This window comes from Hyla sarda, chromosome 2 (genome assembly GCF_029499605.1).
Source record: "Hyla sarda isolate aHylSar1 chromosome 2, aHylSar1.hap1, whole genome shotgun sequence".
Taxonomy (NCBI): Eukaryota; Metazoa; Chordata; class Amphibia; order Anura; family Hylidae; genus Hyla; species Hyla sarda.
Window position 1 is genome coordinate 409869678 of NC_079190.1, and position 26140 is coordinate 409895817.

At 43.0% G+C, this 26140-nt stretch overlaps 1 protein-coding gene across 2 annotated transcripts in view; it reads right to left on the reverse strand.

The window, feature by feature from the left end:
* PRKX (protein kinase cAMP-dependent X-linked catalytic subunit) overlaps positions 1-26140 on the reverse strand; it is a 128469-nt gene that overhangs the window by 19919 nt on the left and 82410 nt on the right. For both annotated transcript variants that reach the window (XM_056558846.1, XM_056558847.1), the window contains 2 exons: positions 18205-18468; positions 2378-2497 (listed from right to left, as the gene is read on the reverse strand). In XM_056558846.1, the coding sequence (XP_056414821.1) occupies positions 2378-2497; positions 18205-18468 (384 nt within the window). The remainder of the gene's footprint in view (positions 1-2377; positions 2498-18204; positions 18469-26140) is intronic.

Here is a 26140-nt window from a genome sequence, read left to right on the forward strand (position 1 = left end):
GTGGATACAGTCCTAGGAGACTCTTTCCTAGGACTGTATCCACCTTTTCCAGCCCACCGGAGCACCTGAAAGCTGAACTAATTTACACAGGAAAAGTCAACTGCCGAGCCGAGAAGTTCGTGACAAATCGAATTTACTGTAAGTTCGCTCATCTCTAATTATAGCAACCAAATATAATACAGTGAATTTCCTTTAATCCGCCATTCGCTAATTTTAATCTGCCTCCTGTTTTCCCACACAGCACTGCAATATAATGTGGAATTTCAGAAATCCAGAAAGGGATGAATGAGCAGAGATAACCAAAGTGTGCAGCGTGACGACCACGGGGCCGGAGTATCGTGATGTCACGACTCTGCCCCCGTATGACGCAACGCCCCGCCCCCTCAATGCAAGTCTATGGGAGGGGGCGTGTCCGACGCTGAAATTCCGCAGTGTGAACAGGTTTTGCGGAGACCCATTCACACTAATGTTAAGTTCACACCGCGGAATTCCATAGTGGGAACGTACCCTAATTCTTTCCGTCACCTGTATGTCGTCTAGATATCCAAGAAGAAGACATGAAAGGGAAAAGAGGAGATGGACAGTTTGTACATGGAATGTACCACGTTCAGAACTTTTCTCCAAGATTTTAACAGTTTTTGGCCTCACTACATACATCCCATGAGTGAGATCTGCCCTGTCATCTTTATATCATCAACATACATTTTGAGGCCTGAATATCTATATTACAAAGAAATTAGTAGGATTCTATATGTCATGTGTATCAAATAGATCTGTGAGAATATAAAGCCCATCACCTCTTGAATAGGCTCGATGAGCTTCATTACGAGATGGAATTCTCACAAACCTTCCACTTTTCTTGAGACCTGCTTCACAGAAAGTTTTACTAGTATACGGTAGGTCTATAAAACCGCGGCATAGGAATTGAATAGGTGGTTATCTAAAGAGTTTGTAAACTAATCATAGCAAAGTATGTGAGACAAGGTTGCAAAAATGTGGCAAATAGTTGAATAGTTGGCGGGAACTCCATTTGAAGCTGGGAGAAGGATTTGAGGTTTGTTTACCTATAATATAGAGGGGAGACGTCTAATCCCCACAGTCTTAAAGCTTATAAAACCCCTTTAAGCACAGAGTAGTCCAAAAAGAGGTATACTGCGTACATACTTCTATGCCTTAAATGCCTCAAATTGGATAAGGTAGAGCAGACAATTTGGTAAGTTGGGTGTCAAAAAGTTATTTTTTTCTGCGCAAAGCAGCAGTTTGCATACCAATTTCCAACCTTTCGACAAATACGGCTGGAGCAGGGATGATAACACTCCCCCCCCCCCCCCCCCCCCCCACACCTCTTTCCTCATGAGTTTCATTTAGGTTTCAATCACTGATAATCCAGAATACCTGACTGGCATTTATAATCCTTAAAGGGGTTATCCACCATAAGGTGATTTTGGTACATACCTGCCAGAATTGGGTATTTCCTGTTGGATTTTGTTCTCTAAACTAAACATCCCATAGTTCCATGCTTGCAAGTATGAGTTCACTTTCCTCCCTTTCCCACACCAGCCAGCCCACCCATTGAAACAGTGTTTTATAACCAGGGGGCCTACAGCTTTTGCAAAATTTAAGCAGGGCAGGCTCCCTCTAATCACCTGACTAGTGATGTCAGGTCTCGACGCAATGCAACTTGGGAAATCCCTAGATAATTTTGTATGCTGTTAAAAATAAATATTGAGGTCATAATCACAGAAAAATTGTGAGAAAACCATCAAACACAGGTCCAGACACTATATTATGAACTACACTAACTTTACAGCCCCTGTAGCATAGCCAAATAAAAAATAATCCTGGATTACCGCTTTAAAGATGCTAAAAGATGTCTGATCGCGGGGGGTCCCGCCGCTCGGGACCCCCTCGATCTCGGCTGAGGCACCCCAGACATTTGGTGCACGGAGCAAACTTTGCTCCATGCCGGATGACTGACGATGCAGGGCGGAGGTTCATGATGTCACGGTCACGCTCCACTTGTGACTTCAGGGCCATGCCCACTTAATGCACGTCTATGGGAGGGGCCATGACTGCCGTCACGCCCCCTCCCATAGACTTGTATTAAAGGGACGTGGCCGTGACGAGCTTCCAGCGCAGCACCCGATGCTCTAGACGAACGCCGGGTGCAGCGGGGAGATCGCGGAGGTCCACAACGGTGGGACCCCTTCAATCAGACATCTTATCCCCTATCTATTGGATAGGGGGATAAGATGTCTAGGGGTGGAGTACTCCTTTAACTCCAAAGCATGCCAGAGCAAGATAATTTTATTCTACATCTCTAAAATATTAATATTTACAAACACATTTACAAAAGCATATAAAAAAAATGTCTTACCCAGACAACATCTCAAATATTAGGATGCCGAGTGCCCACCAATCCACTGCTCTCCCATGACCTTTGCTCTGAATTACTTCAGGTGCCAGGTATTCCGGTGTGCCACACAGTGTCCATGTCCTGAAAGGTAGAAATAAATATTTGGTTTTGTTCTGTTATCCCTCATCTTTTAGAAACGATTTACAAGATGTCCATGTACTAAGGTATAGTAGCCAAGGTTAAGAGGTCAGTGCCACAAAATAAATTTGTTACTGGCGCCCTTCTTTTTGGGACTGTCTAATGATAGGCAACAGGGATCCAACTAGTGTATCCCTGAAAACTTATAGGACAAAAAAGCTGCAGAACAGAAAGTGCTGTTACTGCTTTGTCTTCTGTCAGTTCTCCGTTCCGTGGAAAATACATGGTCGGACCATTATTATTAAAGGACAAGTTTCATGAACAAAAACGTATCCCCTATCAGAAGGAGATGGCGAGGGGGGGGGGGGGGGGTCTGAGCGCTGGGGCCCCCGCAATCTCCTGTTTGCCGCCACGCCCCCTCCATATAGCTCTATGGGACAGCTGTTCGGCAATCTTCGGCTCCCCATAGAGCTTTATGGAGGGGGTGTGGCGGCCTCCGCTTTGGACGGGGGTCATGCCGTGCCCCTGTGCTGGAGAACGGGGGCTCCAAACAGGAGACCGCTTGGGGGACCATAGCTCGGACCCCTTGCGATCTAAAACTTAAGTATTTGTTCATGATACTTATCCTTTAGTGCCTGACCTGAGTCTAAAGGAGAAGAGGCGCTATGCTCAGCGGTGGTCACAGCAGTTGGACTCGTACAGATCAGATTTTTATGCATATTATAAAGACAATCCCTTTATTGATTGATACAAAAGTTCTTGTTGGGCGACTGAAAAATAAAGCAAAAAATAAACACTTACAGGGGTACGCCACTGGAAAACATTTTCTTTTAAATCAACTGGTGCCAGAAAATTCAACAGACTTGTAAATTACTTCTATTAAAAAAACGTAATCCTTCAAGTACTTATCAGCTGCTGTATACCACAGAGGAAGTTCTTTTCTTTTTGAAATTCCTTTCTGCCTCGAGTAAGAAACGTTTGCTATGGGGATTTGCTCCTACTCTGGACAGTTCCTAAAATGGACAGAGGTGTCAGCTGAGAGCACTGTGGTCAGACAGAAAGGAAATTCAAAAAGAAAACTTCCTGTGGACCATACAGTACTGGAAGGATTTAGATTTTTTTATAGTAATTTACAAATCTGTTTGACTTTCTGCCACCAGTTGATTTAAAGGGGTACTCCGGTGGAAGACTTGTATATATTTTATCAACTGGTACCAGAAAGTTAAACAGATTTGTAAATTACTTCTATTAAAAAATCTTAATCCTTCCAGTACTTATTAGCTGCTGAATACTACAGAGGAAATGCTTTTCTTTTTGGAACACAGAGCTCTCTGCTGACATCATGACCACAGTGCTCTCTGCTGACATCTCCGTCCATTTTAAGAACTGTCCAGAGTAGGAGAAAATCCCCATAGAAAACATAGGCTACTCTGGACAGTTCCTAAAATAGATGAGATGTCAGCAAGAGAGCACTTTGCTCGTGATGTCAGCAGACAGCTCTGAGCTTGTGATGTCAGCAGACAGCTCTGAGCTTGTGATGTCAGCAGAGAGCTCTGTGCTAGTGATGTCAGCAGAGAGCACTGTGGTCATGATGTCAGCAGAGAGCTCTGTGTTCCAAAAAGAAAATAATTTCCTCTGTAGTATTCAGCAGCTAATAAGAACTGGAAAGATTAAGATTTTTTAATATAAATAATTTACAAATCTGTTTAACTTTCTAGCACCAGTTGATAAAAAATAAAATTAAAATAAAAACACGTTTTCCAGCGGAGTACCCCTTTAAATTGGGTACAAATGTCATCTAACCAGCTCCATAGCCAATGTAATGTTAGCCATCCCAGTTATGTGAAGTCAGCTGTGAGGCATCTTAATTTTAGCCATGGCCAAAAGTGTTTTACGCCTGTCATGTTTCCTCCTCCACAGAACTGCTATTAACATACCGTAAATTACAGGTTGCATCCTTTTAACACATGATTTACAATAGCATTCTGTTCCACAGTGGTTGTTAAAATGGTTAACAAGACAGGTAGCAACACAGGAAGAAGTGACCTCTACTTCCTTTTCCCTGAAAATACACATCTGTCACCTATCCGTCACTTACGTATTTCATCACTCACAAGCACAAACAACATCTAAACATTCACAAGGCGGCAGAGTTATCATGTCCTGCAGTATTGAAGAGCAAGACAACTCGGGGCAACCTCCTCATCACAGGAGCTTAGCATCCTATGGATACATAAGGGCCCAGATTTATCAAACTGTGTGAGAGAAAAAGTGGAGGGATTTCCTTCCAGTGACCAATCACAGCTCAGCTTTCACTTTACCACAGGTCAGCTTTCACTTTACCACAGCTCAGCTTTCACTTTACCACAGCTCGTTAGCTGAGCGGCGATTGGTTGCTATGGTCATTTCTAGGTCCGGCAAGAAGAAAAGAAAAAACGCACAACCTTGTCATTACGGATAACCTATACCGCACAGACTTCTTGACATTTTTTGAGGTCTCAATGACATATTTGATAAAACAGAGATATACATTGACTGTAAAATAAATAAAAATATAAATAATTGACACTAGATACTCGGGGGTCAAGTCCTGGGAAGAAAAGTGCAGGAACTCACCCAGGATTTCCACTCAAGGGCTGGTCCTGCAGAACTCCTGCTAATGGGAACGGCGTTCCTGCTGTGGAAAAAGTGCAGGAACTCAGTTCCCAACCGTTCCTGCAGCACTTGAGCCCTGTAGTTGCTACAGCTTGAGGCTGGGATCACACATTGAGTTTTTTTATCACCGTGATATCACAATTTCCTAAATCACAGCAACAATGGAAAAAAAAACAAAAAAAACACGTTGGAACATGCCAGAGAATGACTATACCAGTGTTTCCCAACCAGGGTGCCTCCAGCTGTTGCAAAACTACAACTCCCAGCATGCCCGGACGGCCGTTGGCTGTCCGGGCGTGCTGGGAGTTGTAGTTTTGCAACAGCTGGAGGCACCCTGGTTGGGAAACACTGCTCTATACAATGCGGTTACTGCAAGTTGCCAGGGATTTGCAAGTACAGTTAGTAGAAGATACCGTACATGGTCATCACATCATGTCGGAACACCTAAACTATAAGAGGAAGATGGCGATGGAGGCGACCACTAAGAGCCTTAGAAACCTTAATCTCAAAGTTCCCTTTTTCTCCATATTTTCCATGCTTACATCGGTCCCGGACCAGTCTCTCTCTCTCTCTTTCATAGTGAGCGGGTTACTTCACACAATCATCATATAGACACAATTTAAGGAGAATTTATTATTGCAATTGTGGAAAAAGGATCAAAAAGCCACATCATTTTTGCGCAAGGAAGGCTCTTGTGAAAAAATGTGACTTTTTGATAATTCCCCCCCCCGTGCTCACCTAGTAGGCGGAGCTTACAGAGGAGGGGGGTGGCCACCCCGTCCGCCGAATTCAACATAGTTTACTTTTGCTAGCTGGGCAGACGACCGGAGTTGAATAATTTTGGGGACAGGGCATTTCTGTTCTTATGACTGGCAGAGGTACCTGCAGCTGGCTACCTACACTCCTGTGGATAGAGGATAACTTTTAATCTTAGGATATTGTATTTAATACTACATTATCAATACAGTGAAACCTCTCTAAACGACCACATTACGCACACTAGTCATATTCTTTGAGAAGAACCCCCCCTCATCAGAAGACCCCTTTTTTATTGCTACTTTGGGTGATTGTCCTAAAGGAGTACTCTGGTGGAAAACTTTTTTTTTTTAAATCAACTGGTGCCAGAACAGATTTGTAAATTACTTCTATTTAAAAATCTTAATCCTTCCAGTACTTATTAGCGTCTGTATACTACAAAAGAAATTATTTTCTTTTTGGATTTCTTTCCTGTCACGAACACAGTGCTCTCTGCTGACACCTCTGTCCATTTTAGGAACTGTCCAGAGCAGTTGCTATGGGGATTTTTTCCTGTTCTGGACAGTTCCTAAAATGGCCAGAGGTGTCAGCAGAGAGCACTGTGTTTGTGACAGAAAAGAAATCCAAAAAGAAAAGAATTTCCTCTGTAGTGTACAGACGCTAATAAGTACTGGAAGGATTAAGATTTTTTAATAGAAGTAATTTACAAATCTAAACAATAATGAGGCGAGATAAGAGAGAGCGCACTAGAGGCAGACTTCGCCTGGACTGGAATGCGGCTTGATCCTGGTACCTAACGGTGTGTCTCCTGCGGGGTGCACACACACACACACAAGCATGAAGCATCAACGATAATGAATTAAGAAAAACGTAGGTGCACTGACCGCTCGACGGAGACAGCTGCGTGGCGGGGTCCAGTTCACGGACACCGCCACGCAGCTGTCTCCCTCGAGTGGTGAGTGCACCTACGTTTTTCTTTATTCATTATCGTTGATGCTTCATGCTTGTGTGTGTGCACCCCGCAGGAGACACACCGTTAGGTACCAGGCTCAAGCTGGCACCAGTTGATTTATAAAAAAAAATGCCTTCAAGAGGAGTACCCCTTTAACCCAGTGAAATGCTAAGAGGACACACTTTTCTCATGCTTCAGGGCCACAAAAGTGGATGGATACTTTCTGGCTATACGTTAGAGGCATTTATGTAAACAAAGCCTTAGAAAATGGTGCAATGGATGATAACAAAAACACATTTTATGTATTACCAGCCTGCACCCAAATAGCAGGACATAAGGATTAAAAAGGAAGATCCTTCTAAAGCAATATGCTTAATCAAAAGCTTACTTTTTACACAAATACTGCACCTAGAAATAAGAATATAACAATTTTTTTATGTCCAGTCTTCAGCACACAATAACAATAGAAATTATGTCAATTTTTTTTCTTGTACAGGTTACTCCAAAGATAGAATACAAAAATCCACTAGTTGTAGTAAACACTTTTGACCACTAGGTGGGGGTAGAAGATAATGTAATTTGGTCTACATTAACAGGTGCATTACAAATGAACTGTAATATATCCGATTACTTTTACTCACTAAAAAGCAATGTTCTCCTAAACAAATTGAAATCCACACTAGTCACATTTTAAGTTGTAAGCACTGTAGTTTCATCGGAAGCTCTTATGGGCAAATACTTTGTCCAATTGATTTTATTATTTTTGATTCTACATGGTGTGAGCCTATTACATTGTTTCCCAACCAGGGCGCCTCCAGCTGTTGCAAAACTACAACTCCCAGCATGCCCGGACAGCCGTTGGCTGTCCAGAAATGCTGGGAGTTGTAGTTTTGCAACAGCTGGAGGCACCCTGGTTGGGAAACACTGGCCTAGGAAAACCCACTTAACCACTTAAGGACACAGCCGATTTTGACCTAGTGGATTTTGCTAGTTTACATATTTGTGTTTTGATCTTTTCTCGCCTTTAAAGAGACATAACTTATTTTTCCCATCTACAGACCCTTTTTTGTGTGCTACCAATGGTACTTTGTAACCACACCTTTCATATTGCCATAAGTGTACTGCGCAGCCAAAAAAATATTATCTTTGGGGGAGGCAACTGGAAAAAAAAATTCACCATTTTACAACTTTTCAGGGGTTTGATTTTTTTGCAGTGGATTGTACAGTAAAACTGACATATCTTTATTCTGTGGGTAAATACAATGAAAACAATGCCCATGTTTACATAGTTCTTCTGTTATTCTACTACGTTAAAGAAAGAAAAACCTATTAAATCAAAATGAGTATGCTTTAAATTGCCCTATTCTGACCCCTACAATTTTTTTTTCTGTATACAGGGCTGTAGGAGCACTGTGATTGTACCTACCAGGTAACATTATTGTTTTAATGGGACTTTTGATCACTTTATATTTTTTTTCCCCCTAATATAATGTAACAATAAATCAGCAATTCTGGTGTTTAAGTGTATACAGTTTACTGTGCGGGATCATAAACAATATATTTTAATATATCTGACAATTCTTCACGCAGTAACAACCAAAGAGGTTTATGTCATAAAAATTTTTATGGGAAACGGGGCTATTTTAACTTTTATTATGGGCAGGGCTTCTATATAATTTTAAAAACATTTTTTTTTTTTACACTTTTTAAGTCCCCCATAAGGAACTATTTAATGCAATCAATGTATAGCATTGTGCAGGGAGATTGGCCATTCACTGATAAAGCCTAAATCATTGAAGCGGCTATTCTAGCAGCAGTAGCACTAAATAGACAGCCATGGGGTTCGTTCTAGTTCCCCAATGCTGACTGTAAAGCATTTGTCTGATGTCACTGGGAGACTTTGTGACCTGATAAGAGCAGTGAATCCCCTTTGGTCAGGCCTTAAAACCCTCCCTCAACCGCAGCAACGACGAAAGACATCGCTGCTGACTGAGGGCCTTCACTGCCCAACGTCAAAACACAGTAAGTGGTCCTTAAATGGGCACCGTCGGATAAAAAAATTATATGTTGTTACTGATGGAAATTTAAGACCTTTTGTGATATGGTTGTTTAAAATGTTTTTGAATATTTCATAGAGAAGACAGTTTCTGAAAAGCCCACTACTAGGGGTCCCCATACCTACTGGGACACTAACCTGTCCTGTAGCAGCATCAGGCTTGTCCATGAGTCATGGACAAGGCTGCATGAGCAAACACACCAATCACCTCCCACCACCACAAGGGAGGGACACGCCCCCTTTCCTGATAGGATTTCTAACACTGTGAGCTAATGAAAAGAGGGATTTTTATAATTAATATAAATGATAAAAGGCAGAAAAATTAGATGTACATTCAGGATTCAGGTCAGGATTAGGTACTGAGTAACATTTTAATTATATTATATATATATATATATATATACTTATTTATTTATTTATTATTTTTTTTTTTTTGTGGGATCTGACAGGTATGCTTTCAGGAATTTTTCTATTTTGGACTTCCTACTTTCTATCAGCCATTACTGTTCATTTGTAAGACGATATAGCTATTTGAGGCCTTGTTTTCACTGGACAATTGTTCCCAATTTGTGGGCACTATTTTAGATCAACTTGTGACAGAAATTTGTATTGTTGAATAGTAATTTTTTTCCTCCGGCGTACTCCTTTTAGGTGCCTCCCTTATGCCCCTGCACATATACCGGTCTGTTCTCTCTTTGCACTAGGTGTTTTCCTCTTATCTGCTATGAAATAAAATAGAACAGATACCTACGAATTGGTGAGTGCTAGGTATTTACTCTATTTCTCCTTAAAGGGGTACTCCACTGACCAGTGTTAAGGCTAAAATAATGAAATTGAAGCTTAGCACTTAAAGAGAAAAGAGTGTCAGGCACAGCAGGTACAGAGTAGATAGGGTGCTGGTGTACTGTTTGGGGTGCTCTCACCTGGATTGGTATACAGGACTTAAAATTTTGTATTAAAGGGGTACTCCACTAGCCAGTGTTTCGGCTGCATTCTGAACATTTAGCCGGAACACTGGCCAGTGGAGTACCCCTTTAAGGAGAAATAGAGTAAATACCTAGCACTCACCAATTCGTAGGTATCTGTTCTATTTTATTTCATAGCAGATAAGAGGAAAACACCTAGTGCAAAGAGAGAACAGACAGGTATATGTGCAGGGGCATAAGGGAGGCACCTAAAAGGAGTACGCCGGAGGAAAAAAACCTGTCAGATCCCCCCCCCCGCCAAAAAAAAAAAAATTATTATATAATTAAAATGTTACTCAGTACCTAATCCTGACCTGAATCCTGAATGTACATCTAATTTTTCTGCCTTTTATCATTTATATTTATTATAAAAATCCCTCTTTTCATTAGCTCACAGTTTAGAAATCCTATCAGGAAAGGGGGCGTGTCCCTCCCTTGTGGTGCTGGGAGGTGATTGGTCTGTTTGCTCATGCAGCCTTGTCCATGACTCATGGACAAGCCTGATGCTGCTACAGGACAGGTTAGTGTCCCAGTAGGTATGGGGACCCCTAGTAGTGGGCTTTTCACTACTTTTTTCTCTATGAAATATTCAAAAACATTTTAAACAACCATATCACAAAAGGTCTTAAATTTCCATTAGTAACAACATAATTTTTTTATCCGACGGTGCCCATTTAAGGACCACTTACTGTGTTTTGACGTTGGGCAGTGAAGGCCCTCAGTCAGCAGCGATGTCTTTTGTCGTTCCTGCAGTTGAGGGAGGGTTTTAAGGCCTGACCAAAGGGGATTCACTGCTCTTATCAGGTCAAAAAGTCTCCCAGTGACATCAGACAAATGCTTTACAGTCAGCATTGGGGAACTAGAACGAACCCCATGGCTGTCTATTTAGTGCTACTGCTGCTAGAATAGCTGCTTCAATGATTTAGGCTTTATCAGTGAATGGCCAATCTCCCTGCACAATGCTATACATTGATTGCATTAAATAGTTCCTTATGGGGGACTTAAAAAGTGTAAAAAAAATAAAAATTGAGATTAGACATCTAGAAGATGACACCAAAGTGATGTTCTAGCTGACACACAAATGGACATTCTAGTAGTTCAATCCTGTATGACATTTTTTCAGGTGATAATCCCTTTGTAAAAACATATATACAACCCTGTTGTACAAAGACTCCATTCCCTTCTGCCATCCTGTCTTAAAGAGTACCTATCACCAAATAAAATTTTCTGCCTGGAGATTGCGCAGTGTGAACCTAGCCTAATGGCCAAATTAAACTACAGTAAAAGGGGTATTCCAGGCAAAAACTTTTTTTTTATATATCAACTGGCTCCGGAAAGTTAAACAGATTTGTAAATTACTTCTATTAAAAAATCTTAATCCTTCCAATAGTTATTAGCTTCTGAAGTTTTCTGTCTAACTGCTCAATGATGATATCACGTCACGGGAGCTGTGCATGATGGGAGAATATCCCTTGCATGATGGGAGAATATCCCCAAAGGAGCTGGACAGCTCCCGGGACGTGAGTCATCAGAAACTAACTCAACTTCAGAAGCTAATAACTATTGGAAGAATTAAGATTTTTTAATAGAAGTAATTTACAAATCTGTTTAACTTTCTGGAGCCAGTTGATATATAAAAAAACATTTTTTGCCTGGAATACCCCTTTAAGCTAGGTTCCAAATTAACAATTTTCAGCTGAAAAAAGTAAGCATCAAGATTCCAAGTGCGGCCTGCACCGACTGAATCAGTTGGCGCTAGGATTGCACATTCATGTGGATTCTGACAAGCAAGGTCACACTTTCAGCTGTGGATATTCAGCAGAGAAACATCTGCCACTGAAATTCCGTAGTGTGCACTGTGCAGCAGAATTCCACTCGGAAATTCCATAGTGTGAACCTAGTCTTAGGAAGGCAGAGTGCTGAATACCCATAGGAAATTGTTCATGTAATTTGTAGGCCCTTTTAGGCTGTGTTCACACATTGCAGCTAATTATCTGTTTTGCAACTAGTTACCACATGCATTTTTTGTGTATTTTACCAAAATGACACATTTTACCGTGATTTGCATGCGGTAATTGCGGTACTGCTAATAAGCTGCAATGTGTGAACATAGCCTCACACGGGCTAATGGGTAGAGAGAAACAAGCCCCAATGTCGGATTTGCACCCATTTGCTAAGCCTTCACAAGGCTCAGTCACAGTTTACACAGGGAGATGGGTCGCTGAGAACAATAGATTTATTGGCCTGACGCTTGCTCATTCTTTGGCTGATCACAAGCCCTTCTGCACGGGCTGATTAAGTGTTCCTAGGGCCTTAAAAAGGGGTAGTCCAGTAGTGAAAAACTTATCCCCTATCCTAAGGATAGGGGATGAGTTTCAGATCTCGGGGGGGTCCGACCGCTGGGGCCCCCTTCTATCTCTCTGCACGGGGCCCCGGCTAACTAGCCAGATAGCGCGTGTTGACCAACGCATGAAGCGGCGGTCAACACACCGCAGCGGTAGGACCCCCACGATCTGAAACTTATCCCCTATCCTTAGGATAGGGGATAAGTTTTTTTCACCACTGGACTACCCCTTTAAAGGGGTACTCTGCTGCTCAGCATTTGGAACAAACTGTTCCAAAACGCTGGAGCCGGTGTGAGGTGGTTTTTTGCGCCCCCGTAGATCCATGTGTCCGCTCATCCCCCAGCTCTCCGAACATTTCCGAAGCTAGAACTGGGGGAGGGCAGAGCAAGCAGGTCCCCTCCCTCATCTCTCCTCCCTGAGGACATAGAGCAGTGCTCCCAATGAGCCATATGTGTAAAGGGGGAAATACTGTACAGGTTAAAGGGGGACATACTGCACGGGCTAAAGGGGGACATACTGTATGGGCTAAAGGGGGACATTTAGCCTCTACAGTATGTCCCCCTTTACACATAGAGCTCATTGGGAGCACTGGGAGCATTGGGACCTGCCGTGGAGATCTATGTCCTCAGGGAGGGGGCGGGCCGTGGAGATCTGCATCCAGCCGAGCTCAGAGAGGGGAGATGGGGGAGGGGGCGTGAACCTCCTCCCTTCCTTTGCTCTGCTCTCCCCCAGTTCTAGCTTCGGAAATGTTCGGAGAGCTGGGGGAGGAGCGGACGCATGGATCTACGGGGGCGCAAAAAACCACCTCACACCGGCGCCAGGAGCTCTTGATGTCAAAGTCCTGCCCCACCCCCTCAATGCAAGTCTATGGGTGGGGGCATGACCACCTCCTCCCATAGACTTGCATTGAGGGGGCGGGGCATGACGTTGTGAGGGGCCAGGGCTATGATGTCACAAGCTACCGACGCCGGCTCTACGCGTTCAAAATGCTGAGCAGCGGAGTACCCCTTTAAGCAAACGTCAATTCAAATCAACACCGGTAGCTCACAACACAAATACAAATTTACAGTAACAAAGCTCTAAGCCCTGACAAAAGATTCAATGTGTTTCATATACAGTAACTTTGTGTTCTGGAAATCAGGGGTCGACAGAGTTCATAGACGCCATCAAAGAGACCTCCTCAGATGTATCTTTGATATGTACGATCATTTTGACCAGCTTTTCCCCGTACATTTTTCTTCTTGAAGATCAAGCAATAAATATGCTTTGGTGGAGACCAGAAAAAACAAACAAACAAACAAACCTTAAACATGCTTGAAAAAAAATAAGCATTCTATTTTCTGTAACATAACTATTTTCAGATTCTAGCTGATATTTATCTGATAAAGACCTTTGGCAAGTTATAATTTTTTTTATACAGTAGTTTTCTACTCTACAGAGGAAATCCTTTCTATTTAAATTTGTTCGCACACTGCAAATTTGTTGTGGAATTTCTCATATAACATGTCAAAAGTTTTAAATCGGTTGGTGGTTGAGTGTTCAGACCCCAACCAATTACTAGAATGAGCATGGAGAGAAACGCACATCTGTGAGCACGACCAAGATGGTCCCATAGACTTACTACTTTCCTTCTTGATCGCATGGCATAAAGCTGGGAGAGAGAGCACTTAGTGCGTACTCCTCTGAACACCCAGACCCCAACTGAACAACATTTTTTTTTTTTTAAAGTGGCCGTGCAAATGTAACAAAAAATGGTCCGTACATCCTACACAACTATTATATATATATCTCAAGTACACAGGTGCAAGCTGCTGCGGCTGAGCTAAACGTAAAAACAAAAGAATTACAGCAGCACACATTTAAAGCTAAGATATTTGTGTAATATGACACTTTTTTTCCATTGCATATAGAGGAAAATAGAGGTTCTTATCTTACCATTTGGCTTAAAGGGGTACTCCCACTCTAGACATCTTATCCCCTCAATGCAAGTCTATGGGAGGGGGCGTGACAGCCGTCACGCCCCCTCCCATACACTTGCATTGAGGGGACGGGGCGTGACGTCACACGGGGGCAGAGTCCTAACGTCACGGACTTCCGCTCCCATGGTTGCGACCCAGACCCTCCAGCGCTTCCGGACAAGAAATAGGTGGGTGCCGAATGCACCATTGCGGGGTCCCCAGCGGCAGGACCCCCGCGATCAGACATCTTATCCCCCATCCTTTGGATAGGGGATAAGATGTCTAGGGTGGGAGTACCCCTTTAATAGTGTGTACCATCACACCAGGATAAAGGGGTCACCTTATGATGGTGGGATGGTACACACTATTTGGCCAAATGGTAAGATAAGAACCTCTATTTTCCTCTATAGCAGTATTGCAATGGAAGAAAAAAAAAAGTGTTCTATTACACATATCTTAGCGCTAGCAGTGTGTTGCTGTAATTCCTTTGTTAGTGCCCATTTAACATCAAGTGAGAAGTCAAAATTGATTGTGTAGTTGGCTCAAATACGCTATAGAGCAGAGTAAGAATCACGACTGCCTGTTACAAAATTTACAGCAGGCGGTCGGTCATACTCGCCCTTGTCTCTACTTGTGTTATGGTTCCATCTAGAATAGAAAACACAACACTGTGAAAGATCTATTGATACCACAAGTGATTAAGTCCATGACTGGTAACAGGGTCATCACTGGGTCCAGACATTCAAAATTCAAAGTTTAGACTGAAAAAAACAAAAAAAAAAATGGTATGCAGCGCTATTCTTCCTGTAAAATATGAGAGAATTTGAAACAGAGGCTCAAATGCAAAACTGAACAGAACCAAAGTCAATAAGTGTTATAAAGTGTTTTTATCACTACAAAATATTTTTTCCCCTAGAAACAAAATCATAAATATATTTTTGTATCATAAACATTTGTCATTTTCTACAGTGGGATCCATAGTCTGTTGTAAAACTGACAATTGCCTTAAAGGGGTACTCCGCCCCTAGACATCTTATCCGCTATTCTAAGGATAGGGCATAAGATGTCTGATCGCAGGGGTCCCGCCGCTGGGACCTCCGCAATCTCTGTGCAGCACCTGGCGTTCGTTTCGAACGCCGGGTGCAGTGATGTCATGGCCACGCCCCCTGTGACATCACATCACACCCTCTCAATGCAAGTCTATGGGAGGGGGCATGGCAGCTGTCACGCCCCCTTCAACTGAATTGCATTAAGGGGGCGTGGTGTGATATGACGAGGGGCGTGGCCGTGATGTCACGATCCCCCGCTGCCAGCTCCGTGCGCTAGGAACAACTAACCCTTTAATTCTTAAAATGGAAATAATGACTATTATAACTGGGAAGATCTTTGCCCGTCTGTGTGTGAAGGGTTTCACCAATATTATAACAGTAGGACATCAATATACAGATCGGCTCAGTTCTCAGAAAGTTCATCTTAGGTTTTACCATTATCTAACTGCAACCTTTACTAGGCAACAACTAATAATCTGTTCCTCCAGGAAGCCGGCTGATCTATAAATAAGTAAACGGATGTGAAACTACAGACAGAGAAACACAAGCATCACAAAGGGGTGAAATCCAAAACTGTCACAGTAACTGGAGAACGCATGCGAGAGAAGAATGCTATACCTATTCATCAATGTACAACATAACCAAAAGACAAAAGGAACCCCCCTGCCATCCAGTTAAATAACTTAGAAAGCCTTCTAGTTGTAAGTATGGCAGTGAGACATCATGGACATACACCTCGAGGACTAGAAAGCAGGGTATACAGGGAGGAACAACAACCACACATAAATACCACTTTTTCAGGTTACACCTTTTACACTAAACGTAAATCCAAGATCCTATTTTTTTTTTTAAATCAACTGGTACCTGAAAGTTAAAAAGAAGTGTAAATGACTTCTATTCAAAAATCTTCCAGTACTTATCAGTTGCTGTATACTTCAGAGGAAGTTCTTTTCAAATTTCTTTTCTGTCTGACCATAGTGCTCTCTGCTGACAACTCTGTCTGTCTCAGGAACTGTCAGGAGCCGGATGGTTTGCTATGGGGATTTCCTCCTACTCTGGAGAGTTCCTGAGACAAATAGAGGAGTAAGCAGAGAGCACTGTGGTCAGACAGAAAATAAATGTAAAAATAAAAGAACTTCCTCTGTAGAATACAGCAGCCAATAAGTCCTAGAATGGGTAATTTACAAATCTGCAATTGTTTTTTTTTTTAAATCAACAGGTGCCAGAAAGTTAAACAGATTTGTAATTTACTTCTATTAAAAAATCTTACTCCTTCCAGTACTTATCAGCTGCTGTATGATCAACAGGAAGTGCTTTCTGCCTGACCACAGTGCTCTCTGCTGACACCTCTGTCCATTTTAGGAACTGTCTAAAGTAGGAGCAAATTTCTATAGAAAACCTCTCCTGCTCTGGATAGTTCCTAAAATGGATAGAGGTGTCAGTAGAGAGCACTGTGGTCAGCCAGAAAAGCCAGAATTCAAAGAACTTCCTGTGGATCATAACAGCAGCTGATAAGTACTGGAAGGATTACGATTTTTTAATAGAAGTAATTTTCAAATCTGTTTAACTTTCAGGCATCTGTTGATTTAAAAAAAAAAATGTTTTCCATTGAAGTACTCCTTTGCACGTTCTGGCAGCAGTTGATTAAAAAAAAAAAAATAGTTTTTAACCAGAGTACCCCTTTAATGGACTTTCTGCTGCCCTGTTTACACAAAGAAATTTCTGCTAGCAGAATTCCGACACTGAATTCCGACATCTGAAGATAGAACATTTTCATTCTTCAGACGGAATCCACAAATAAAAGCCCATTGAAGTCAATGGATTTTTTTTTTACTGACAAAATGAGTTTAGCGCAGAAATTCTATGCAGAAATTTTGCACGAGTTCTGCGGAAGGGAGAAAATGGCAAAAATCAAGATTTTCTCGACCAAAATTATTCCTCTTCAATTCCTAAAAAGCAAAATGGGGATAAGAATGGAAGAAAAGTGCCTCCCTGCATCTACTTGTGTCTTAGGGCAGTGGTCTCCAACTCGGTCCTCAGTTACTCCACTGGAATAGAACAAAGAAAATGTCAAATCCTAGACTGTTGGTGGGCATTGAGGACTGGGATGGGGACCTCTGTCTTAGGGGACCTCTGACCAGAGCCAGCGCAACTTGATTTCCATGCCATATGTCTTCTTACTGTCCTACACCCCACAATACGGAGCTGTAGTGCAAAACCACGAGTAACTCAAGGGTTTCTAAACTGTTCTACTACAAGGAGCCAACCCATTACTTATCTCCTATCCAAAGGGGACCCCCGCGATCTCTGCTGCGCCACCCCAGACATCCGGTGCACGGAGTGAACTTCGCTCTGTGCCGGATGACTGGCGATGTTGGGCGGAGATTCATGACGTCACCTGTCACGCCCTGCTCGTGACGTCATGTCCACACCCCCTCAATGCAAGTCTATGGGAGGGGGCGCGGCAGTGACGTCACGAGCGGGACGCGGCCGGGACATCACGAGCCTCCGGCACTGCACCTGACACTAAATGAATGCCAGGTGCAGCAGGGAGATAGCGGGGGTCCCCAGCGGCAGGACCCCCATGATCAGACATCTTATCCCCTATCCTTTGGCTAGGGGATAAGAATTCAAGGGGTGGAGTACGCCTTTAAAGTACCTTTTCAGTGGAGCGCTACTTTTACCGCGTTTCCTAAAATTAACCCTTATTTGCTAGAGGAGTAAGTGGAGTCACGTATTGAACACACTCTATAGTTGACAAGCCTTATTTTTTCACAAATGACATAGAAAAAGAAAACACGAAACAATAACATTACACGGATTATCGCACTGCTGCAGTATATTCCAATTATCACCATTATATGGGCATGAAAATAGCCTTGCCTGTGAGAGATAAGCTAACAGTTGGTATAAAGCCAAATCCCCAGCAGGGCAAGTAATGAAGCAGAGGAAATGTTCAAAACGTAACTGATACCTGTCTGAAAGCTTTTTCGCAAATCCAAAATCTGTAAGTTTGATGTGACCTTCCCGGTCCAGCAATATATTTTCAGGCTTCAAGTCTCTGTAAACAATTTCTTTGGAGTGCAAGTATTCTATTGCACAAATAATTTCTGTAGAGTAAAATAGTCCGGTGCTGTTGTTAAAACGTCCCATGTTACGTAAATAGCTAAAAAGTTCTCCTCCGGGTACATATTCCATTAGCATATATAAAAAGCGATCATCGTGAGAGGTCCAAAACCTATAGGAACAGAAACAGCAAAGAGTCAATGGTCAGAATATCTATAATAATTCAAGAGAAGAGATAGCACAAAAACACCTCTCGCTCATGCAGGTGACCTGTCAGCATGCCACTGCCAAAAGACTATCCAAACACATATATATATATATATATATATATATATATATACATACAGTGATCCCTCAACTTACAATGGCCTCAACATACAATAGTTTCAACATACATTGGTCTTTTCTGGACCATTGTAAGTTGAAACCAGACTCAACATACAATGCTACGGACAGTCCAGATCTGTGAAACGTGTCAATGGCCGGAAGATCTGACCAATCAGAATGGGCAATTTACAGGTAAAACCCCTGTATTACTGAAGCGTATGCACTGACTGGTGTCTGGTAGCGCCCCCTACAGTACAGAGAGGTATTACATGTACACTTTACCTGTACCAGGGTTACCTGCTCCTTTGGACACCAGCTAAGGGTGATTTCATGTTACTTTTTTAGGACATTGCCTGTACTGTACAGGACCCTGAAGAAGCTCCTGTCCTCTACATAGACCAGTGTTTCCCAAGCAGGGTGCCCCCAGCTGTTGCAAAACTACAACTCCCAGCATGCCCGGACAGCCTTTGGCTGTCCGGGCATGCTGGGAGTTGTAGTTTTGCTACAGCTAGAGGCTCGCTGCTTGGAAAACACTGACATAGACAGTGATTACAGCTCCCAGCAGATCTTTCTTACGTTTATATATAAGGACTTGCTTTATCTGTATTAGTTATCTACTTATTTTTCTTTAATTCTCCCTTTTCCCTATTTTTGGATGACATTTTGGGGCTTTAGAACCAATTACCAGGTTTCCATAGAGTTATGGTCTCAACATACAATGGTTTCAACATACAATGATCATCCCAGAACCAATTAATATTGTAACTTGAGGGACCACTGTGTATATGTATATATATATATATATATATATATATATGTATACACACATACATACACACACATATGTACATCTGTGTATATGCATTCTTTTACGGTATGTTCATAAATCCGACAAGCACCATGATCTGTAGATACCGCTGAATAGTCGTTAGGGTATAAAAGCAAACTGTACATTTCCTAGAGTTCATGGTGGCTCGAAAACTTCTAAAATCTCCTTTTTATTTCTCAGCCAAGCGTCAAGGAGGCGGAGCTGAGCTGCCTAAGTGCTTGGCTTTCAGCTTTACCTTGAATGACACACACATTAGGTGCGGTTAAGCGAGGTGGTGTGCCAGACTATGGAACATGAGCAGCTCAGCCCCACCTCCCTGACACTTGGCTTTTAAGATTGCCAACCACCATTATCTCCAGGAATAGTACAGTTTGCTATCGTACCCCCAACAGCTTTCTGATGGTGTTTGCAGCTCTTAACATCAAATACAGCTGGCAGATTTCCTTTAACCCCTTAAGGACCAAGGGCATACAGGTACTCCCTGACATCCTGGGCGTACCTGTACGCAGGTGGGAATTCCGGTCCATGCCGCATAAAGGGAATCAACACGGTAAAGAAGGAGAGCATATTTAAAAGAAGAAAAACTACCACAAGAGGACATAGTTTTATATTAGAGGGGAAAAGGTTTATGCGGTAATATGAGGAAGAATTACTTTGCTGAGAGAGTAGTGGATGCATGGAATAGCCTTCCTGCAGAAGTGGTCGCTGCAAATAAATTGAAGGAGTTTAACCCCTAAAGGACCGAGGTTTTTTTTTCGTTTTTGCATTTTCGTTTTTTCCTCCTTGCCTTTAAAAAAATCATAACTCTTTCAATTTTGCACCTAAAAATCCATATGATTGTTTATTTTTTGCGCCACCAATTCTACTTTGTAATGACGTCAGTCATTTTGCCCAAAAATCTACAGTGAAACGGAAAAATAAATCATTGTGAGACAAAATTGAAAAAAAAAAACGCCATTTTGTAAATTTTGGGGGCTTCCATTTCTACGTAGTACAATTTTGGTAAAAATGACACCTTATCTTTATTCTGTAGGTCCATATGGTTAAAATGATACCCTACTTATATAGGTTTGATTTTGTCGTACTTCTGGAAAAAATCATAACCACATGCAGGAAAATTAATATGTTTAAAATTGTCATCTTCTGACCCCTATAACTTTTTTATTTTTGCGCATATGGGGCAGTATGAGGGCTCATTTTTTGTGCCGTGATCTGAAGTTTTTAGCGGTACCATTTTTGCATTGATAGGACTTATTGATCGGTTTGCACACAATGATGCTGACTTTTTGCATGTAGATGGTTGGGCTTAGCAATGGTTGCCATATTTCGATGATCTCATCCCTAGATCTTTATGCATGCGGAGACCAGAGGTAGAGCTAGGCGGTATGACCAAATATGTGTATCACAGAATTTTTGCAACTTATGGCGGTTCCACGGTATACAACGGTATTTATTTAACCCCCACCAAATCATGTCACCCACCAGTGTTGTTCTGCTCCCCCCCCCAAATCATGTCACCCACCAGCGCTGTTCTGCTCCCCCCACCAAATCATGTCACCCACCAGCGCTGTTCTGCTCCCCCCACCAAATTATGTCACCCGCCAGCGCTGTTCTGCTCCCCCCACCAAATTATGTCACCCGCCAGCGCTGTTCTGCTCCCCCAACCAAATTATGTCACCCGCCAGCGCTGTTCTGCTCCCCCCCCCCCACCAAATCATGTGACCCGCCAGCGCTGTTCTGCTCCCCCCAATTAATTATCAGCCCAGCGGGGTACTACTCACATGTGTCATCCGCAAGCACTGCCCTCCTCCTCTTAAACTTTAACTTACCTACGTCGGCCTAATGCTGTTCCTGGGGACGTCGGACAGCCGTCAGCCTATCACCGGCCGCAGCAATGTCCCGCTCCGGCCAGTGATAGGTTAAATGCACTGTCATGTAAGAAGCCGGCCAGAGCTCCTTACATGACAGTGAGCTCAGCCTATCACTGGCTGGGCCGGAACATCGCTGCGGCCGGTGATAGGCTGACGGCTGTCCGACGTCCCCAGAAACAGCATTAGGCCGACGTAGGTAAGTTAAAGTTTATTTTGTTTATCTTTTGCGGCCCGGGCATAGGGATACAGCGTACAGCAGTGGTCTCCAACCTGCGGACCTCCAACTGTTGCAAAACTACAACTCCCAGCATGCCTGGACAGCCGTTGGGGCATGCTGGGAGTTGTAGTTTTGCAACATCTGGAGGTCCGCAGGTTGGAGACCACTGGCGTACAGTATAGAGTTCCAGGCCCGCGACAAACAGGAGGAGGGCAGTGCTTGCAGGTGACATATGTGAGTAGTACCCCGCTGGGCTGATAATTAATTGGGGGGGGGGGGAGCAGAACAGCGCTGGCGGGTTACACATGATTAGTTCCCCGATGTGGGAACAGCGCAGCGCTGGATTGATAATTCATTCATTCCGGAGGGGGAGGGGCCCAACCGGTATTGCGGTAATGGAAAAATTCATATCGTGCAGGACAAAAATTTCGGTATGAACCAGTATACGGCCCAGCCCTAACCAGAGGTGCCACTTTATTTACTGCAGAACAGACATAAGAATGATAACCAACAGGGCTTCCAGATGCACCACTAATGGGATGAGGATGGGTACTGCTGTTCTAAACTAAAAATAACACTTTCCCCCCCATACAGGGTTGCGTTTAAAAGGGGGGGGGGGTTAGGGATAGAGTGGTGGCGCCAGAGAGGGACTTTAAGTCCGAGTTATGTGAACTGGTCCACAATACAATGGTGTAAAGACCACAAACATTTATGCTATTATAGCTCCTGTAACAAGATACCCTCAATGAGAACACAATATATAGCTATAGAAACTCATTAACACCACCAGATCAAATAACTCCTGCATGTTGTCCTGCTCTTTAATATTCTGCTTATTATAATAGACTGTTTGTTTTATCATATTTAATGCATTTTTTATGAGGACAACAAATTTACCAGTCATAATAGTTACATATACAGCAGTAGATTTTACTTAATACTAAGAAGGGGGCCGCCTTGTGTGCAGGTTCCAGGACCATAAGCAATGACAGTATAAGAAGTGTCCGATAGAAGGTTCCCTGACATCTATATGGCTGGTTCTACATTCTCCACAGATCAGCTGATGGTGAAAACGTAGATTCTAAAAAGAAGAACTGAATGTTTATTTTTTTTTTTCTGTTTTTCAATGTCCTGTGTAGAAAAGTGCTGTCCAGGCCTTTATTATACAGTATCCGGTAATCTAGCGGATTAATCATCTTGTAAGCCTGCATGTATCCACTGCCGCTGGCAACACAAAAGGTCAAATCTATGACACTTGCGCCACTGTCCAAAAGCTCAGTGACAAGTTGCATAACAAAGTGCTCGGTGATGGATGCAGCTCTGCACTGAATAAAAGCATCTGCCATTTTTACTAGGAATGAAAACATGTTTACACAGCTTTACCTACTTTACAGGGAATACCTTTTACAGGACCATGCGCCAAACTAGAGCTGCAGCACCTGATATGGGCCCCATAGGTTTAGGGAACCACTCAGGTACCTTTTCGTTTAGTGCTCTCTTTAGGGCCTTCTCATTTTGTTATGAGCCCCTATGAATTCTGGTTATGCTCCAGGACAGGACATATTTTATAAACACTAGTCCTTACAACATTGGGCTTCATGTACAATTGTTTCCCCTTTTCAGAGTGATTTTTCATTTTCCCTCGATTAGGGTGCATGCGCACCCCGTTTTTTCAATACAGTTCCTGTATCAGGTTTTTGATGAAAAACGGATTCCTCAAAACCTGACTAAACTGTGTCAAAAAGTGTGTACAAATTTTAACCCATATACAGTTGAAAACCGTATACGGTTTGAAAAATGATGTCCGGTTGCATCAGTTTTTTAAGAAAAAAAAATGTATACGTTTTTAACTTTTCACTCCATTTTGAATAAAGTTTCACTTGTTTGATTGAAATTCCAAGAAAATAAAAAACTGTGCAAAGTCAAAAACCGTATGGTGAAAACCTGATGGAACCGTACGCACATACAGTTCTGTACGGTTCCCATTGACTCCCATGTTAAAAAAAAAAAAAAAAACTGTATACAGTTTAATACAGTTTTTCACCCGGACCAAGAAACTTTGAAGGCTACAGTTTTGGATACAGGTAAAAAACTGGACAAAACCATACGAGATGCAAAACGGACTAAACTGGATGATGCGTTTGACATGCAGTTTATAATGTTAAGTCAATGCATACAGTTTTCTATACAGTTCCATACGGTTTTTAACTTGAAACTGTATACGGGAACTGTATAACAAAAACGTGGTGTGCATGCACCCTTATACATGTTGTAAAACATGTATAACCGTGGTCTTCAACCTGCGGACCTCCAGATTAGAGATGAGCGAACTTACAGTAAATTCGATTCGTCACGAACTTCTCGGCTCGGCAGTTGATGCCTTTTCCTGCATAAATTAGTTCAGCTTTCAGGTGCTCCCGTGGGCTGGAAAAGGTGGATACAGTCCTAGGAGACTCTTTCCTAGGACTGTATCCACCTTTTCCAGCCCACCGGAGCATGTGAAAGCTGAACTAATTTATGCAGGAAAAGTCAGAAACCACCGAGCCGAAAAGTTTGTGACGAATCGAATTTACTGTACGTTCGCTCATCTCTACTCCAGATGTTTCAAAACTACAACTCCCAGCATGCCCGGACAGCCATCGGCTGTCCGGGCATGCTGGGAGTTGTAGTTTTGAAACATCTGGAGGTCCACAGGTTGCTGGTGCTGCCGAAACCATCAGTAGGACCTTGTGATGTCTCACAGAGCCACTTTGCCCCTTTATTAAAAAAATAAAAAAAAATAAAAAAAACATCATCTTACGGGACAAACACAAACAAGGTTGCCTAAATCTATGCTGATTTTGACAACCCCTTTAACTAAAGAAAAAAAAAATAAATAAATAAAAGTACCATTGTCTCTTGGCCAGACTACAGCCAAACGTTAGATCAGGCATTTGACCACCTGGACTTTTCCTTTTGGAAAACTTTTGGATGAAAAGGATAAAGAGGATTTACCCATCTGCAAAGATCACACAGCTTGCCAGCCTCAGTAAGCAGGGCTCCCAAGCTTTCCGCTATAACCACCCCTTTTGCAGGCCAGATCTTTATACATGAGATTTATGCATATCCTGGCCTCATGAAAAACTACCCTGTTTGTGTTTTTTGTTTTTTATACCTAGTAGTGCTGCATGATGCCAGAAAAAGTAATCACATCTAATATTGTTAACCGTACAGAAAGCAGTTCCCCACCTAGCCCATTCTTGGAAACGGACACTAGAGATGAGCGAACTTACAGTAAATTTGATTCGTCACGAACTTCTCGGCTCGGCAGTTGAGGACTTATCCTGCGTAAATTAGTTCAGCCTTCAGGTGCTCCGGTGGGCTGGAAAAGGTGGATACATTCCTAGGAAAGAGTCTCCTAGGACTGTATCCACCTTTTCCAGCCCACGGGAGCACCTGAAAGCTGAACTAATTTATGCAGGAAAAGTCATCGACTGCCGAGCCGAGAAGTTCATGACAAATCGAATTCACTGTAAGTTCGCTCATCTCTAACGGACACATTAAAGTGAGTTGAGCATAAAAATGCTTTAAGGGTAGCTTGCTTCAAGGACAGCTCTGACTAGTCATGAAGAATTCATTATTGGGGACTGTGTTCATGAGTCCGTGGTCCCCCTGCCTCTCCCGCTGCTGTGTTCGTGGAGTGCAATGGAGTAATAACTAGATCTGGAGACATTGGTGGACAGTAAACTGAACTTTAGTGTCCAATGTGAAGGCTTATACAGTCATGGGATGTATCAAGAGAGGCATAAATGCTCAGAACACAATGGGGATACATTGATCATTAAAGGAGAACTCCGGAATATAAAAATTGTCCCCCATACTGCTGGCAGTAAAAAATAAAGATGTACATACCTTCCTCCCTGGGGCCTCCGGTAACTGGCTCCGGTCTCCGCCACGATCCACTTCCTGGTTGCCGGTTGTCGGAGAATCATACTGCACTCAGCCAATCACCAGCCGCAGCGAAGTCCGACTCGGCCGGCGATAGGCTGAGCTGCAGTGTGAGAACGCTTCAGGACACAAAATTCTTCACTACACCGGCACCTGCTGCCGGGGCCAAAAACGTCACACTGCCGCACAGCCTATCGCCGGCCGAGTCGGGACTTCACTGCGGCTGGTGATTGGCTGAGTGCAGTAAGACTCTCCGACCATCGGCAACCAGGAAGAGGATCGCGGCGGAGACCGGAGCCGGTTACCGGAGGCCCTGGGGGAGCGGAGGAAGGTATGTACATCTTTATTTTTTTTTACTGCCGGCAGTATGGGGGACAATTTTTATATTCTGGAGTTTTCCTTTAAATAAGAAATCCAGTGGTAGAAAACTTATCCCCTATCCGCAGGACCGTTGGGACCCCCAGAAATCTCCCGTACAGGGCCCCGGCTCTGCTTTACTAGGTTGACTGTTACACCCAAAACTGACGTAGGGGCGGCCTCTCCCATAGAAATGAATAGAGGGGGCGTGTTTCAACCAGTGTCAGTTCTGGGTGCGAAACGTCACTTCCGGAAGCAGAGCCAGGGCCCCGTATGGAAGATTGCAGAGGTTATGCGCAGTCGGACCCCCCTCGAT